The sequence below is a fragment of the Crocuta crocuta genome, unplaced genomic scaffold (assembly GCF_008692635.1).
Source record: "Crocuta crocuta isolate KB4526 unplaced genomic scaffold, BGI_CrCroc_1.0 scaffold51, whole genome shotgun sequence".
NCBI lineage: Eukaryota > Metazoa > Chordata > Mammalia > Carnivora > Hyaenidae > Crocuta > Crocuta crocuta.
In genome coordinates this window covers 2,605,334-2,621,265 of record NW_027527624.1, presented here as the reverse complement: position 1 = coordinate 2,621,265, position 15,932 = coordinate 2,605,334, and the positions used below count along the sequence as shown (strand labels likewise).

Sequence of the window (15,932 nt, the reverse complement as noted above, 5' to 3'; positions counted from 1 at the left end):
CCTGGGTGGCTCAGTCAGTTAAGCGTCCGACTTCAGCTCAGGTCGCCATCTTGCTGTCCGGGGTTCGAGCCCCGCGTCGGGCTCTGTGCTGACAGCTCGGAGCCTGGAGGCTGCTTCGGATTCTGTGTCCCCCCTCTCTCTCTGCCCCTCACCACTCACACTCTGCCTCTCTCTGTCCCTCAAAAACGAATAAACGTCAAAAAAGTTAATTTAAAAAATAAAAAAAAAAGAAAGAGCAGGAGACAGATCACCCCCTAGAGGCTCCAGAAAAGAACACTGCCCTTCCCACGGCTGGGTTTCAGGCTGGCGAGACCCCAGCCGGACTTCTGACCTACAGAACGTTGGACAGCACCTGCTGTTTCAACTAGGGCGATTTGTTTATGCCAGCGATAGAAAACGAATACGGTTATCGGTGGTACAAGTCAGTTTTTTCTTTTAAAGCTATAGCCAGGCGCAGCTCAGAGCTGCGATAAGAGACAGGAAGCAGTGGTTTTTCTGACAGTGGTGGTTTTATTTTGATGCGGCAGAACCTGCCTTGGGTGGCGTCCGCCTCAAACAGCTTCAGCGATCAGAAAAATCAAGGCGGCTGCTTTATGAGAATACAGTTATCCAAGTCTCAAAAGGAAGGCACAGGAGGGCAGCATTAACTGAAATGACCTGCAAATTGATGTACAAAAATCCTGTGTTTTTTTTGCCTCAAAGGGAAGGAAAAAGGGGCGCCAGAGTGGCTCCACTGGTGAAGCGTCTGAGTCTTGGTTTCGGCTCACGTCACGATTTGATGGTTTGTGAGTTCGAGCCCCACATCGGGCTCTACACTGACAGTGCGGAGCCTGCCTGGGATTCTCTCTCTCCCTCTTTCTCTCTGCCCCTCCCACACACTCTCTAGCTCTCTCAAGATAAATAAGGTTTTTTTTTTAAAAAAAGGAGGGGGTAGGGGAGGAAAAGATATTCATTGTAGGAAATAAAACCAATATCCTAAATATCCTAACTCACAGGCTTTAGTGGGCAGTTCAGCTACCAGGTTTACCAACATCATCTTCATGAAAAGAGGGAGAGGAAAACTTTTTAAAGACTCTGCCTTTTAAACCCCTTTGGTTGGTTTTCCCCCCTTCCAATTTGCTTCTTCCTGACTATGAAGCGTAGAATAAGCACTTGCATCTAAAGACAGAAGAGTCTGAGTTCTGAAATACCGATGAGACACAGGTACCATAGACAACTTTTAAATCTAGCCTCCCATGGTCTCATCAACTAGAACGTTATTTCTCACGTATGGTACTGATTTTATAAACATTTATTACTCGGCTGCCAGATGCCCAGCAGTGGCCTCAGCTTAAGAAAGACAAAATAAGTCCTCGACAAACCGAATAAAGACACTGCTATGACAGGTCAGTGTCGTCAAGTACTTAGTTCTAAAGGCACAGGGTGGCGACCCGGACATACACAGTGGGCCCTCCCCGGAAGAAGGGAGTTGGCTGGTCACCTGGAGGAGGCTGTTGACATGGGGACAGAAGAGAGGTCTGCCGGCTCACGCGCAGCCATTCACGTAAACACATACGAATGCTGCCCTTCCTGAAGAACATATGGAAAACACTGTAATCTAAAGACTGAGTGCAAGCAGGCTCGGCCGGTCAGAGGTCTAGAACACCCCTGCATTTCTCTAGGTCGGGCTGTTTAAAAACAAGTGGCCAACATTAGGTCAATCTGGCAAAAACGACACCCGCTACGTAAAAAAGCAGGGGAAAATTAAGCATTAAACCTGCAAATCACGGATTCTTCCTCATTTCCCAGCCTGCCTCTCCCAGTCTGAGGGTAAATAAATAAACTGGAGGAACATGGGTACCAGGCAGGGCTACCTGGATGTTCCGTTAGCACCTGCTCGGCTGGCCGTGAAGGCTGACGTTATTCGTCAAACTCACAAATGTATTGGCAAAATTAAATGTAGCTGCTAAAGAACAAAAATTACTAAAAGATCGAGCTTTTTTACAATATTAAAATTTGAGGTTTTCAGGGAAAAACCTGTATATAAATTTGAACTTGACAAGAGAGAAAGAAAAAAAACAACCACATGTCAACAGGTGCCCCCTTTATTAGAAAGAGTTGGGAACAGACAGATAAAAAAAGATAGACTCTGCAGGCCCCTGTGGACAGTTAACTAATACATGTACTTCCATTTCAAAAAGTACGTATTACAGAAATGACTTTTTGAAATGATTTTCAAATACTACTTTTATAATACAGATACTGACACAATTTCACAACAGTTGAGAGGGAAATGTACCTGTTTATGGAGAGATCTCCATTCAAAATAGCAACGCTGCAAGTAAGAACGATGGGTTTTTCCCTGAATCCAAATATCTCTCTGGAGGAGCGCCAGAGCCAGGAAAAAAATGTGAAAATCCATAAAAGGAGAAAAAACAAGAAAGGCAGAGAAAGGCTCAGCTCAAGGCACTACTGCTTACAAATCCACATCTTCCCGCCTGCCCCTAAGTGAGGAAGACGACCATTCTGGTGACCCCTTCCTAAAACGGGGCACTTACAAACAGAATGCACTCAAAAAAGAGGTCAAATCACCTTTTCAACATAAAGCAACGTCCTCTAATAAAATCAAGGCAAGAAACATGAGAACATGATTTATCGAACCGCATTTCTAATTTGGCAAAACACCCGAAAACACAGTCTGACTTGGATTAACCAGAGAGTCTCAAAAGGCAGAAAATATGCTTTAAAAACAAAAAGTCACATTCACTCAAACTTGAGGGATTGTTAAAGGAATGAAGGTGGGAACTTACGTAGATTTGATTTCTCTTGTATCGCTGGTATAGGTTATGCATGATGGAGCCTCCGTGGAGCTCCGTCAAGGTGGCCATGTCATCCACGCCCTCCTCAGTCATGGGGTGCATCGCGGTGACCTTCTGGTGTGTGATGGTGCTCTGCTTGTACGTGAACACCTGAGAGAAGAATGGATTCAGTTATTTAATTGTCAGCAAGGAATGGTTTCCACAGACATCTCCCACCTTAAAATACAATCTCAGTACATCTTTGGCAACAAGAGCCTGAATCAGCCAATAAAAAGTATACTGCAGACAATGTTGTCATTTTCTCTGTGCACCTGTTTTTATTTATTTACTTTTTTAATTAAAAAAAATTTTTTTTAAAAATTTTTTCTCAGAGAGGGAGGCAGCGTGAGCAGGGTAGGGTCAGAGAGAGAGAGGGAGACACAGAATCCGAAGCAGGCTCCAGGCTCTGAGCTACCAGCACAGAGTCAGATGCGGGACTCAAACCCACAAACTGTGAGATCATGCCTGAGCCGAAGTCGGACACTCAACCAACTGAGCCACCCAGGCACCCCATGCCTATCTATTTTTAAAGGAAGCAATTATTTGACAATGGCTATTACATTCCTAAAAGACATTAGGTCAAGTACTAGCTATCCCTTGGAAATCACAGAAATCATAAATTCACAGCTCACTTCTTTGCATATATTTCTCCTATCGCTATAAGTCAGTAACAGTTAAGACACTGGCTAACCAACCTTTTAGAAAGTAATTTGGCTTCACTGCATAATGTTTCACATGGTATCATACAGTATACTTCGCAACTTCATCTTAAAACCTCTTCAATTTGAGTGTTTCCTACATTCACCATGCAGTCTAATGTATTTGTTCAAAGAGCAGAACATATCTTCACAGAATGTTCAAGAGATATCCTTGGATTCTCTCTCCTCTCCAAAAGGATATATAGCAAACAAATCCCTTCTCAGATTTAATATAAAACTGGTCTGTTTGGTAGTCTATCTTCCTTAAAATCCCAAACACCATTGATGAGTGCCTCATACACGCAGTAGCATATACAGGAGAGGAACTCTGATGTTTCAAGACTGACTACTGAATTTCTGTGTATTTCTGAAATGCTTTTGTATCACTAATTTCATTTAGGATTTAACCATATTGGGGCACCTGGCTGGCTCGGTTGGTAGAGAATGCGATTCTTGATCTTGGGATTTTAAGTTCAAGCCCCACGTTGGGTGTAGAAATTACTTAAAAATAAAATCTTACCAAAAAAAAAAAAAAAAAAAAAAAAAGGATTAACCATATTAAGTCAACTCCATCTGATGATCAAAGTTTGGTCAGCTTTGCATATAAACTCATGTGCATAACAAAATCATTTGATTATAGTATCTACTCCATAACTATTCATTTTATACTTCTACAATACTCATCCTTAAAAGACATCAATATATAAAAAGGACCTAAATAACATGAAAAACGTACAGTCCTCATATGTACACATCCTTCACATGTGCACATGTGCAAAATGACTTTCTGGAAAAGTATTTGCAGAACTTCCTGATTGGGGAATTCTATTTTTAAATATCGACCAGATGCGTACATGGCAACAAATAGCATGTTATTGCAAAAGAGAATAACACACCACAGAGAGCAAAAGTGCCCATCCAATGGTTTTCAGAAGCCATGAAAAAGGGCATGTTTTATTTTTCTAGAGAAAAAAATAAAACTTGAGCCATGGCATTTCTGCCACGTGAACCACAAGAGTTGGTCAAAACCAGTCCTGAGAAAGTGCCGGAGGCCGGGACAGACAGCTGACCGTCCTTTCTCGGGACTAGCCCTCTCCCCAGCTGCTCCCGGGGCGCACACATCCACCAGGAGACACTCCAGCCCCAGTGGCCTCACCTCCCGGTGAGGACCCCCCACCACGTAAGCACCCACAGGGCAGGACAGGCCTGGGCCCCTCGCAGGGAGTGTAGGGCGGGGTGCGCTGTGCCCAAGATAACAGGAATTAGAGAAAAACAACACACAGGGACATTCAAGAGTGTAGACGCGCTTCTAAGGCACTGACCTTCCATCGTAACTCAGACACCATGGAAGAACACTGAAGAAATAGAGATTTAGGTCCAAAGTAGAAGTCTTGGAGCAACTTGGAAAATCCCAGAAGGGAACAGCTAAAACTCTCTGCCCTTCCCAGCCTTGCCACACGCCAACGATGCTAATCCAGGTGGGTTTTTGGAAATGCTAACAACTGGGCTGGCCCTGGGGTCTTCACCCGCAGTGACTGTGAGTGTGGGGGCAGAAGCAGAACTTGTCTGGCCCCGTGAACCCCCTTCCCCGGCCAGCTGAGGGGTGCAGAGAAGAGTCTTCGGGTCACCTCTGCTCCCAGCGCACGTCGGAGGCTCCTCTCGCTCTGCCTGCTCAGAACTCCTGCCACACAGCGGGCGGGGTGGTCGCTCAGGTTCCCAGGAAAACGTGCTCACAGGAAACACAACAGGGCCCCAGAGCCAGTGCGACGGGCTCCCGCTCAAACTCTCCCAGGACTCACCACCAGCAATCCCTCCCAACATGGAACAGCTCTTCCCACTGATTGAGTATTCTGAGGATTCCAGAAGTTGAGGACAAAAATACTTAAGAATACTGAAATTGTCATCTGTATTTATATTGATTCTGCCTTTTGGAAATAATCACATGCAGCCTACAACACTTAGACACTAAATATATATAAATTTATATAGAATACATATGTATGTTTATATATATGTTTATATAGATTCATATATACATATAACTAAATATTCATGTCATCTGTAATCATGTCATTGTCTTTTTTAATACCCTGGGAATAGCAAGACAATGCATGAGCTGAAATTCGGAGCTGGGCAGACGGAGCATGGAGAGAAACGGCTACCTACTGTTGAGTTCCCCACCTTCATACATTTATTTGCCTTCAGGTTTTCAGAAGCATGCTGTGTGTAAAATGGGCACTCATGCAGTGGGAACATCCACTGAACTAGACCAATCCTTCCCATGGCCTCCAGAAGACTGAATCAGGATGGCAGATAATAGTTACATAATACGCGGGGCGCCTGGGTGGCCCAGTCAGTTAAGTTTCTGACTTCAGCTCAGGTCATGATCTCATGGTTTGTGGGTTCTAGCCCAGCTGTGCTGACAGCTCAGAGCCTGCAGCCTGCTTCAGATTCTGTGTCTCCCTCTCTCTCTGGCCCTCCCCTGTTCACACTTTGTCTCTCTCTCAAAAATAAATCAACATTAAAAAAAATTTAAATATTACATAAATAAGAGGCTATGAACAGAAAAAAAAGACCAAAACATGCCAACCGCAGCTGCTCAAAATACTGATGACTCCCAGAAAAGTAGAACATGAGAAAATGTATTTGTGAAGGAAAGGCAAAGATAACCACCCCTGAAGAGACGGGCTAACATCTGTAAAGATTCTTGAATGGTGCGTGGCGCACTGTAGGTGTTGAGAAATGAAGGAAACACATTCATTTGAGCAAATATTTACTGGTGGGGTCGAAGCACTGGGAATATAGCTTACATTCCAACAAGGGGAAGGAAATAAAACCAAATATACAAGTAACTATCACAGATGGTGATGAATCTTTATGAAGAAATAAATCAGGGTTTCGGGACCAAGAGCCGATAGGGGGTGCTTACTACTAAATATGTGAGGACAGCCTCACTAATGAGGTCTCTACTCTGACGGTTACCCTAAGGAAGGGATGGGATCAGCCCCCGCATCCAGTGTGTTAATGCACACTGGTTGAATAAATGCCTGATTTAATTTAGAAAGATTTCAAAGGATTCATGAGACCTACAGTCTTATTCAAGAATTTTTAAGGGGAGCCCCTTGCAGTATCAAAAGTCACTGCCATGTGCAACCATTAAAAGAGGGTATCTGTTCCCCCAAGATTATTCCCAAATAGCAAGAAAACTCTAGGTTTACAGAAAGGGATTATTTTTACAGGAACTTTTGGGGGACACACAGCCCGAATACCAAAATGCATTCCTAAAAATCCAACTCTGAATAAATGGAGTTACTGCAGTGGAGCATATACTAGGAGAAAGGTGGTACGGTTAAGAAATGGAGCAAAATATGGAAGATTAATAGACAGGAAACCAATTTAGAGAAAAACGCAACCTCAGAACAAATAGCTCCTGTTATAGAAATACAAGCCACTGGTCACAAGATGGGCTGGATTAAGCACGAGAGAACAAACGAAACGAATCAACACTACTGGAAAAGCAGCTCAGAAGGCTTGCCTAATGCTGGGTCCACTTCTACGTGAAAAATCAAAAGGTATGAAGTCAACTAAGTAAAAAATAGCTGAGCCACTATCAATCCACTTTTACCTTGAAAAGTTTTATTTATTTAAGTAATCTCTGCACCCAATGTGGGGCTCAAACTCACAACCCCGAAATCAAGAGTCGTATGCTCTTCCAACTGAGCCAATCAGGCACCCCAATCCACTTTTAACTTTAGGATAGCACTTACATTGCAAGGAAAGTCTCATCACGTGAATGCAAGTCTCCGTAACACAAAGTTGTATGTGTATGTGTGTACACAAAGTTATGTGTGTGTATGTATACACGCACACACCCACACACACAGATCTCTCTTATTACAAGTCATTAGAAGCCCCAATCATTACATTTAGCATTTCCAATCAAAGAGAAAGAAAAAAGAAAGTAATCCTATCACCTCCTCCCCTGATTGAGAGACGTGTAGAGGGTATTCTCAGTCTGGACAACCTTATCTCACTGCACCATAGAATTTCTGCTAGAGTAGTAGTTGCTGTTGTTTTTAATGTTTGGTTATTTTTGAGAGAGAGAGAGAGAACGGGCGAGCATGAGTGGGGAAAGAGCAGAGAGAGGGAGACAGAAGAGCCGAAGCAGGCTCCACAATGACAGCACAGAGAACACTGAGGGGCTTGAACTCACGAACCGCAAGATCATGACCTGAGCCAAAGTCAGACACTTTAACCGACTGAGCCTCCCCAGCACCCCATTGGCTAGAGTAGCTCTGAATTCAGCACCCCTCCTCCACCCACGGAACATGTGGCAATATCTGTAAACAGTTTTGATGGTCACAAACACCACAGGATTATCCAGCCCAAACGTCCAGAGTGCCAAGTTGAGATACCCTGGTCTAGAATGGCCAACCCACCAGAGGTCTAGATAGATGCTAGAAAATAAATGGTGTGAACGAGCCACAGCCTGTAAACAAAACCTTTCATAAACAATAAAAATGTTTTGGAAATGAAGACAGAAAAACACTGAATGGGGGTTAATCAAAGGTCAGCATGACACCATTCTGCACTTTTGATTTTGGTTCTTCCTTATCTGTCCTAAGTTAAGTGGGGTACGGGTGATGATAATGACGGTTCTCAGGCACTGGTGTTTGCTTATATTTGTGTTACCGTTTTCTACCTGTATCGGATCACGTCAGACGCTAACGGGTCAACTCTTTCTTGTTCCTATCCCGCCCAGGGCTGCCCTCTGGTGTCCGGGTCACATATACCTTGCTACCCTCCTTGAGGCCTCAACCCCAAGTGATCCTCTCAGAAGATGCCAACGAGGTGAAGGGCACGTGCTCAGTCTCCTCTTAATTCTGCTGTGGGTACGTCTTCTAGCTTCTAGCTCCCGGGGCAACCTGTAATCCCTTATTGTCTCAGTTGTTCAAAAACTCCCTCTGGGTCTCCCACTCGAGGATCTCAGGTCAGTCTCTCTTAACTCATTTGACCCCAACCTACAGTTAAAAATGTTTTATACCAGGAACTACCACACACACAGGTCCGCAGAACACTTGTCACGATGTTCGGCGCACCTCCGTCTCTTCTATTCTGTTTTAAATGCGGGCTGTGACCCTGTAAATGATTTCACACCTACTATGGGTTGTGAAACGTGGTCTGAAAACTCCATGAAGGCAAGAAGCATGTCCACCTCGTTCCCCAGTGCCAGCCACGGCTCACTATACAGACGATAAACACGGCACAAACGCGGCATAAATGGTCCTGGCTTTCAAAATGATTATAGTATGAATGGAGAGGCAAGGTAGGCTAAGGACCAAAACAGGGCCTTTGACTACTGGAGGCAGATCTGGCTGGATTCCTTTCTCCCGGATCTGGGCTTCTGATAGCTTCGGGAAAGTGAGCTCTAGCCCACGATTTTTTCCACCTGCAAAGTAAGAATGGTAACAGCAATGCCTAACTCAGAATTATCATAAAGCTAAATAATGTAGGTAAAAGTCACAGTGACCGGCACAAATGAGGGCTCAAAAAAGGTACCTATTCCCACAAGGGGGGTATAATGCAAGGAAGAACACAGAACATTCTAGAAGGAAATGAATCAAGTGTCCTCGCACAGAGGAGCCCAGACTCCTTAGATTCGAGCCTGGAAACTAGCTGCATGAACAAGGCAATGAGCAAATGGGAGGGGTACACATTCAGGTCTACATACTTTAGGACAATCTTAACTTGTACGTTAGCTGACGAAAAACCAACGTATGCTTTCTTCTATTTCGATCCTTTTGCACAAATCCCGTTGGCCTTGTTTGGGTTTTCTCTGGACTCGACCTCGCTTCCTGGGGGTGCCTCTCTTAATCCAGTTTCCCTCTTTCGTTTATTGACTCATTAACTCATGACTGAAAGAAAGTATGATCAATGACAGAGGTTAAGACTTCTGCCTCCTAACCTGTGGCTAAATTGAGCAATCATGGAAACCAAAAATGAGCTCTCTCACGGCCAGCACCACTGACTCAAGGCTCGCAGTGGCTACAGAAGCCCTTAGGGCCACTACGGGGTCTGAGAGGAAGTGGCCTGTTTTCACTGCTGCCCCCGGAGCCTGCAGAAAGTAGATGGGGCACAAAAATGTAAAGTCCACTAGAAAGTTCCACTGACATCTTATCAAAAGTAAAATCGTACATGTCTACTCTCCTAGGGTGCAGGGAACAAACGCCCACAGTCCCTTGCTTTCAGCTCCAATTTGTTAGCAATTTAGCATTTTAGCTACAGGGCACAGGGGGCGAAATTCATCTTTACGTACATGTTTGGTTGCTAGAATCTGTCCTGGGTGAGCTTTTGGATAACAGATGGCTAAACGCAAATAAAAGAAAGATGGATATTCTCTTTTTCAGAGTTTCAAATGGTTTGTGAGATTAAACCATTTTTTAAACATTTAGGTTATTTATTTAGAGAGAGAAAGAGCAAGTGAGGGAGGGGCAGAGAGAGAGGGAGACAGAGAATCCCAAGCAGGCTCTATGCTGTCAGTGCAGAGCCCGACGCGGGGCTCAAACTCATAAACGGTGAGATCATGAGCTGAGCCAAAATCAAGAGTCAGACACTTAATTGGCTGAGCCACCCAGGCACCACTGACTAAGCCATTTAAACTGTCATCAGGTTCTCAGTGCCCAATGCCACAGGGTGCATGGCATCTGGGCACAGAACCAACGTAAGGCAAAGGGTTGGGCACAGGCACTGGGCACTTAGTGACTGCGGGCCGTGTCCCTCGGGCACACTGAGGACATTCCCTTGTGTGATCCATGACAGAAGACGTCACACTGTTGATCATATTTTGGAGGATGAATCCGCAAAGGATCAGAGAAGTTAGGGAACCTGCCCAAGGACACACAGCACAGCTAGCATTTGATTGGGATTGTGGAAAAGCTCACAGGGGTGAGGCAGACCTAGAGGGTCACCAGTGCAGAGTCAGCGTGTTGCATTCCAGCCCTGCCACTTCCTGGCTGTGAATCTGGGCATTTATTCTGCTGTTTTTCATTTATTTACCATCTCCAGTTCCCTCCATCGCCATCTGCGTCAGGCTGTGGGCTGGACTCTGGGAATACGATAAACGGCCTGCGGTTCAAAGAGCCTCCCGATTACGAAGAGGTCAGAAAAATGAGCCACGTGCACCGTGTGGCGGGGGCTAGAACAGAGGAAACGCCAGGGTATGGTGGGCACTAGCCACGCGGGACAGACCGCGGCCAGGGAAGGGCAGGTACAGAGGCTGGACCGCGCAGGGCACCTGCGTAGTGGCACGTGACCGGGCCAGGGCGTGGGGGGCCTGCTGTGTCCTGCAGTGACCTGAGGGGGGGGCTGACACTACTCCTCCTATTCGCCATCACAGACAACTCACATGAAACACGACCCCGCCACTGCTCTTCCAGAGAAACAGAGAAGAAATCTCACTACAAAATGTAATTCAATGAATCCAACTTTCTAGAAACCCCACAGGAAAGAAATGTGTGAATCACTTCTAGGAGCAGTCACTACAAACACTGCTGTCCCCAAAACGGAGGGTTTCTTCCTGACGCACCAGGGGCGGGGGGTGGGGGGCTCAGCTGGTTAAGCATCAGACTCTTCATTTTGGTTCAGGTCATGACCTCAGGGTTGGGAGATCAAGCCTGTGCTGAGAGCGAGCCTGCTTGGGATTCTCGTTCTCTCCCTCCCCTCCTCAAGCATATGCTCTCTCTCGCTAAACCTTAAAAAAAAAAAAAAGAAAGAAAAAAGAAAAGAGAGAAGAGAAGAGAAGAGAAGAGAAGAGAAGAGAAGAAAAGAAAAGAAAAGGAAAAGAAAAGGAAAAGGAAAGGAAAAGGAAAGGAAAAGGAAAGGAAAAGGAAAAGAAAAGGAAAAGAAAAGAAAAGAAAAGAAAAGAAAAGAAAAGAAAAGAAAAGAAAAAAGAAAATTCTTAATTGGAGGGTTTCCAGGTACCTAGGTGGCTCAGTTGGTGAAGTGTCTCTTTATGATTTTTTAAAAAATTTTAATGTGTATTTTTGAGAAAGGCAGAGCCTGAGCAGGGGAGGGGCAGAGAGAGAGGGAGACACAGAATCTGAAGTAGCTCCAGGCTCTGAGCTGTCAGCACAGAGCCCGACGCGGGGCTCGAACCCACGAACCGTGAGATCACGACCTGAGCCGAAGTTGGACGTTTGACCGACTGAGCCGCCCAGACGCCCCGAGTGTCGGACTCAAGATCTAGGCTCAGTTCATGATCTCACGGTGAGATCCGGCCCTGCCCTGAGAGCATGGAGCCTGCTTGGGATTCTCTCTCTCCCCGCACCCTCTCTCTCAAAATAAACAAACTGGAGGGTTTCTTCCTGCATTCCTGTGCACGAACAACACACCACCAAAAGCATCAGCGATGACACACACAACGCAACGAAGACCGGAAGCTTCGGCAGGTCAGTCACCGAGCAGTAAACCTTAACCGCTGAGCACAAATCTTTCTGAGCACAGTCCGGAGTTGCCAGGCAGACCGACAAGATTAGGAGTCTGAGAAGCCTCAGGGCGCCTGGGTGGCTCAGTCTGCGGAACGTCGGACTTCGGCCCAGGTCATGGTCTCACGGTTCAGGAGTCCAGCCCACGTCGGGCTCTGTGCTGACAGCTCGGAGCCTGGGGCCTGTTTCGGATTCTGTGTCTCCCTCTTGCTCTACCCATCCCAACTCACACTCTGGCTCTCAAAAATGAATAAATGTTAAAAAAAAAATTTAAAAAAAATAAACACTTAAGAGTCTGAGAAATGTAAAACAGCAGGAAGCTAACTGGTGAACAGGACACAGCCAGGGGAAGGCAGAGCCCCAGCATGCAACGTGCCCTGCAAAACGCAACTACCTCCCTTTGCATGAGCTTCCGGCTGGGAAGGTCTGGGTGACATGCTGGCCCTGATCTCTGCTGGTGAACTTGAGGGAAAAAAGTTAGCTGTTACAGTGAGTTGGCAGAGTTGGAAGGAACGACTATCACGCTCACACACACGAAGGCACACGCTGGTGTTTGCTAGTTAAGGAAATTAAGAGGAAAAGATGATGCTAAATTGGAATTTACAGGCAACATTTAGGAATGGTCATTTTACAGAAGAATGATGGACAGTTTCTTTTAAATGCTAAACTGTACTACTTGTTTATTCAGAAAAGAAATTTTAGGAGAATCTGTCTGAAAAAGAAATCACACTTGGTCCTCCGGCGGTGCTAGGCAGTGCTTGCAAAGGTCTCGTGTGTACATCACAAGGTGCTCATGCCCTTACGCCAGTCTTTCCCCACTGAAGAATTTAGAAACAAAAAGATGCTTTATACATTTTTTTGATGTTTATTTTTGAGAGAGAGAGAGAGATGGAGGGAAGGAGGGAGGGAGAGAGGGAGAGCGCACGTGAGGCTGCACGCTTAAGCAGGGACGGGGTGGGGTGGCAGAGAATCCGCAGGAAGCTCTGTGCTGACAGCAGAGAGCTGGACGTGGGGCTCGAACCCACGAATGAGATCATGACCTGAGCTGAAGTCAGCCACTTACCGAACCGAGCCACCCAAGTGCCCCAAATATTTCTTCATGACAATCATACTAAGTTAATTTATGACAAAACTATACTAGGCACACACATAGCATAATCCTGTTTATTTTTTAAATGCATGCACATAGATACACACATACACACCAGCAACTGTGTGCCCACAGATACACACACACGAGCAACTGTACTCCTGGGCATTCATTCTATGTAAATGAAAACTTATGTTTGCACAGAAACATGCACCCAAGTGTTCATAGCAGCCTTTTGTGTAAAAGGCAAAAGCTGAAAAAGCCAGTCCCAGAAGGTTACACAGGCTATGATCCCATTTACAGAATATTCTTGCAATAACAAAATTATAGAGAATGGAGGACAGACGGGTGGTTGCCAGAAGTCACAAAGGGAGTGGGGGCGAGAGGGTAATGGGTGTAGCCGTAAAGGGGCCACATGCTGGATCCCGGTGCTGATGGAAAGGTTCTGTATCTCGACTCTGTGTCAAGACCCTGACTGCACGATTGTGCTGGAGTTTTACAAGATGTTATCATTGAGAAAAGCAGGTGAAGGGTATATGGAATCATTCTGTATTACTGCTCACAAATGCATGTAGAGCTACAATGTCTCAAAACAAAAATTAATTACAAAAAAAGCGTAAAAAGACATGCAAAAAGGCTAGAAGAAAATAGATCAGAACTCTAATAATGGATCACAAGCTTGTAGGTGTTTTTCACTTTTTTTATACTTTTCTATCACTCTTTTACTATTTTCTAAAAGTTTAAAACATTTCTAGCCTTAAAAAAATCAGTCCAGGGGCACCTAGCTGGCTCAGTTGGTTAAGCATCCAACTTCAGCCCAGGTCATGATCTCAGAGTTTGTGAGTTCAATCCCCACATCGGGCTCTGTGCTGACAGCTCAAAGCCTGGAGCCTGCTTTGGATTCTGTGTCTCCCTCTCTCTCTGCCCCTCCTCTGCTCGGGCTCTGTTTCTCTCTCTCTCTCAAAAAGAAAACACTATAAAAAATTTTAAGCAGTGTAATCAAAATCACTATTATAGGACTACTTTCACAAAATAACAAAAACAAAATGAAATAGTAAAACCCCCCCCACCCAGCCCACCACCCCAAGTAAGGGCTTCTCCTCTAATCCACTTGTAATAAGCATGGTAAGTTTCAGCCCAGAGAAACCACAAAGCAAGAGGCATGGATGGGACAAAAGCCTACAGACCCCAATTGGTCCCATGCTCCTAAAACAACTGGTCCACCAGCTTTTGCTTCTGAGGCTCCTTGCTCCTGGTCCTAATGTACTGGTCCTTGTTCTAATTTTATGTGTTCCTTTCTGATCCCTCTCTTCCAAGTCCGAAGCCCAGACCCCGATAGCATGAACTTGAATTCTAGTATGGAAGCTCCATTCCTAGAATTCCAAACCATCTTGATATTTCAAAAGCACCTCTACACACACACACACACACACACACACACACACACACAACCCCAAAACAACCCTCCACATCTTACCCTGTGCCTATCCCCTCTTCTCTTCATCAGGAATAACACCTTTGGCACCTGCTGCCCAAGGTAGAAATTTGAGTCAACCTTAAAACCCCCTCCCTACTGCTGGCCGTGTCTTCTTTCCGAGTCCTAGATTAGATGACCAACACTGCCTAGAACCCATCTGCTCTCCTCTTCCTCCACCTGCGTCCCATTTTTCATCCACCCCCCACCACTACTTCCTAGTAAGTCCTTCTGCCTCCCGTGCCGCATGCGTGAATCCAGTGGTCCTCAAATTGGAGTCCAAGTAACAATTTTTAATGTTGTTTTAATACTAATGGCTAAAAATTTTTTTTACTAGTTTTAAAGACAAATTTTCTTGGCCCTGATAACTCTGAATTCAAGGAAATTTTCAGAGACGAAATTCTGGTTTCTTAGACTGGGATTTCCCAAACTGGGGATCAACCAGGATCTAGTCAGGGGATGCCATGCAAGCCTGAACAGCACAGACCTAGATGGCTTTGACCTCAGTCTCCTTCCCATCGGCTAAGCAATCTTAACTTGCTCTGGTTCCTCTACACGTTAGCCCTCAGTTTCATCATCTATAAAATAGAGTGATAATACGGACACCTCAGAGTGGTAGTGAGATCAGAATAAGATAATGCACATAAAGAATTTAGCACAGCTCTTGGTACTGAGCAAGCAACTCAAATATTTCACCATTAGCCACGTTACTGTTACCAGTGATACAATCTGACCATGCATTGATCGGAATTCTCACTATTTGTTCCCAGTCACTTCTGGGATGGAGAAAAATCTCCTTATGTGGGTGGATTCCCTACAATGCCTTTCCTGAGGGGCCCCTGCTACTTTTCCCACCAAAATGACTCCGGCCATTACAGACTGACTTAAAGTTTCCCGCCCCCTCCTTCCCAGCCCTCACTGTGTTCCATACTCCATGAACCATCATCCTGGGATCCATCCTGCATTCCTCCGGGTGACCCCTCTTCCAAGCCTCCACCGCCATGCCCAGCCTGGCTGGAGTGCCCTTCTTTCCCACAGCACCTTGGACAGAACCTCTCCTGTCTTTTACCACCTATGCTACCTTACCGTCTTATCTCTGCCAAGGAAAGGATTGGCAGAACTTTCAGCTCCTGTGAGGAAGTGGTGATTTCCTGGGGCCTCCTGTGGGGGTGATGACGATCTGGGGCTGCCGCTGGGCTGGTGGAAGGAAGGCAGGACCAAATGGGGATGCCACAGCCGTCGGGGATGCACTGTCGTCCTCACACCGGACCAATCCGTGAGGACGTGGGCCGTGTCTCATGAAGATATCTGAGCCCTCCTTGCCAAGCGCCTGGCACCAGTCGCTGCTCC

The 15,932-nt window shown here is 45.6% G+C and overlaps 1 protein-coding gene across 1 annotated transcript in view; it reads right to left on the bottom strand.

Annotated features, from left to right (window-relative positions):
- MYO10 (myosin X) overlaps window positions 1-15,932 on the bottom strand; it is a 236,355-nt gene that overhangs the window by 134,349 nt on the left and 86,074 nt on the right. The window contains exon 3 of the mRNA XM_077772062.1: window positions 2,790-2,948. Coding sequence (XP_077628188.1) covers window positions 2,790-2,948 — 159 coding nt within the window. The remainder of the gene's footprint in view (window positions 1-2,789; window positions 2,949-15,932) is intronic.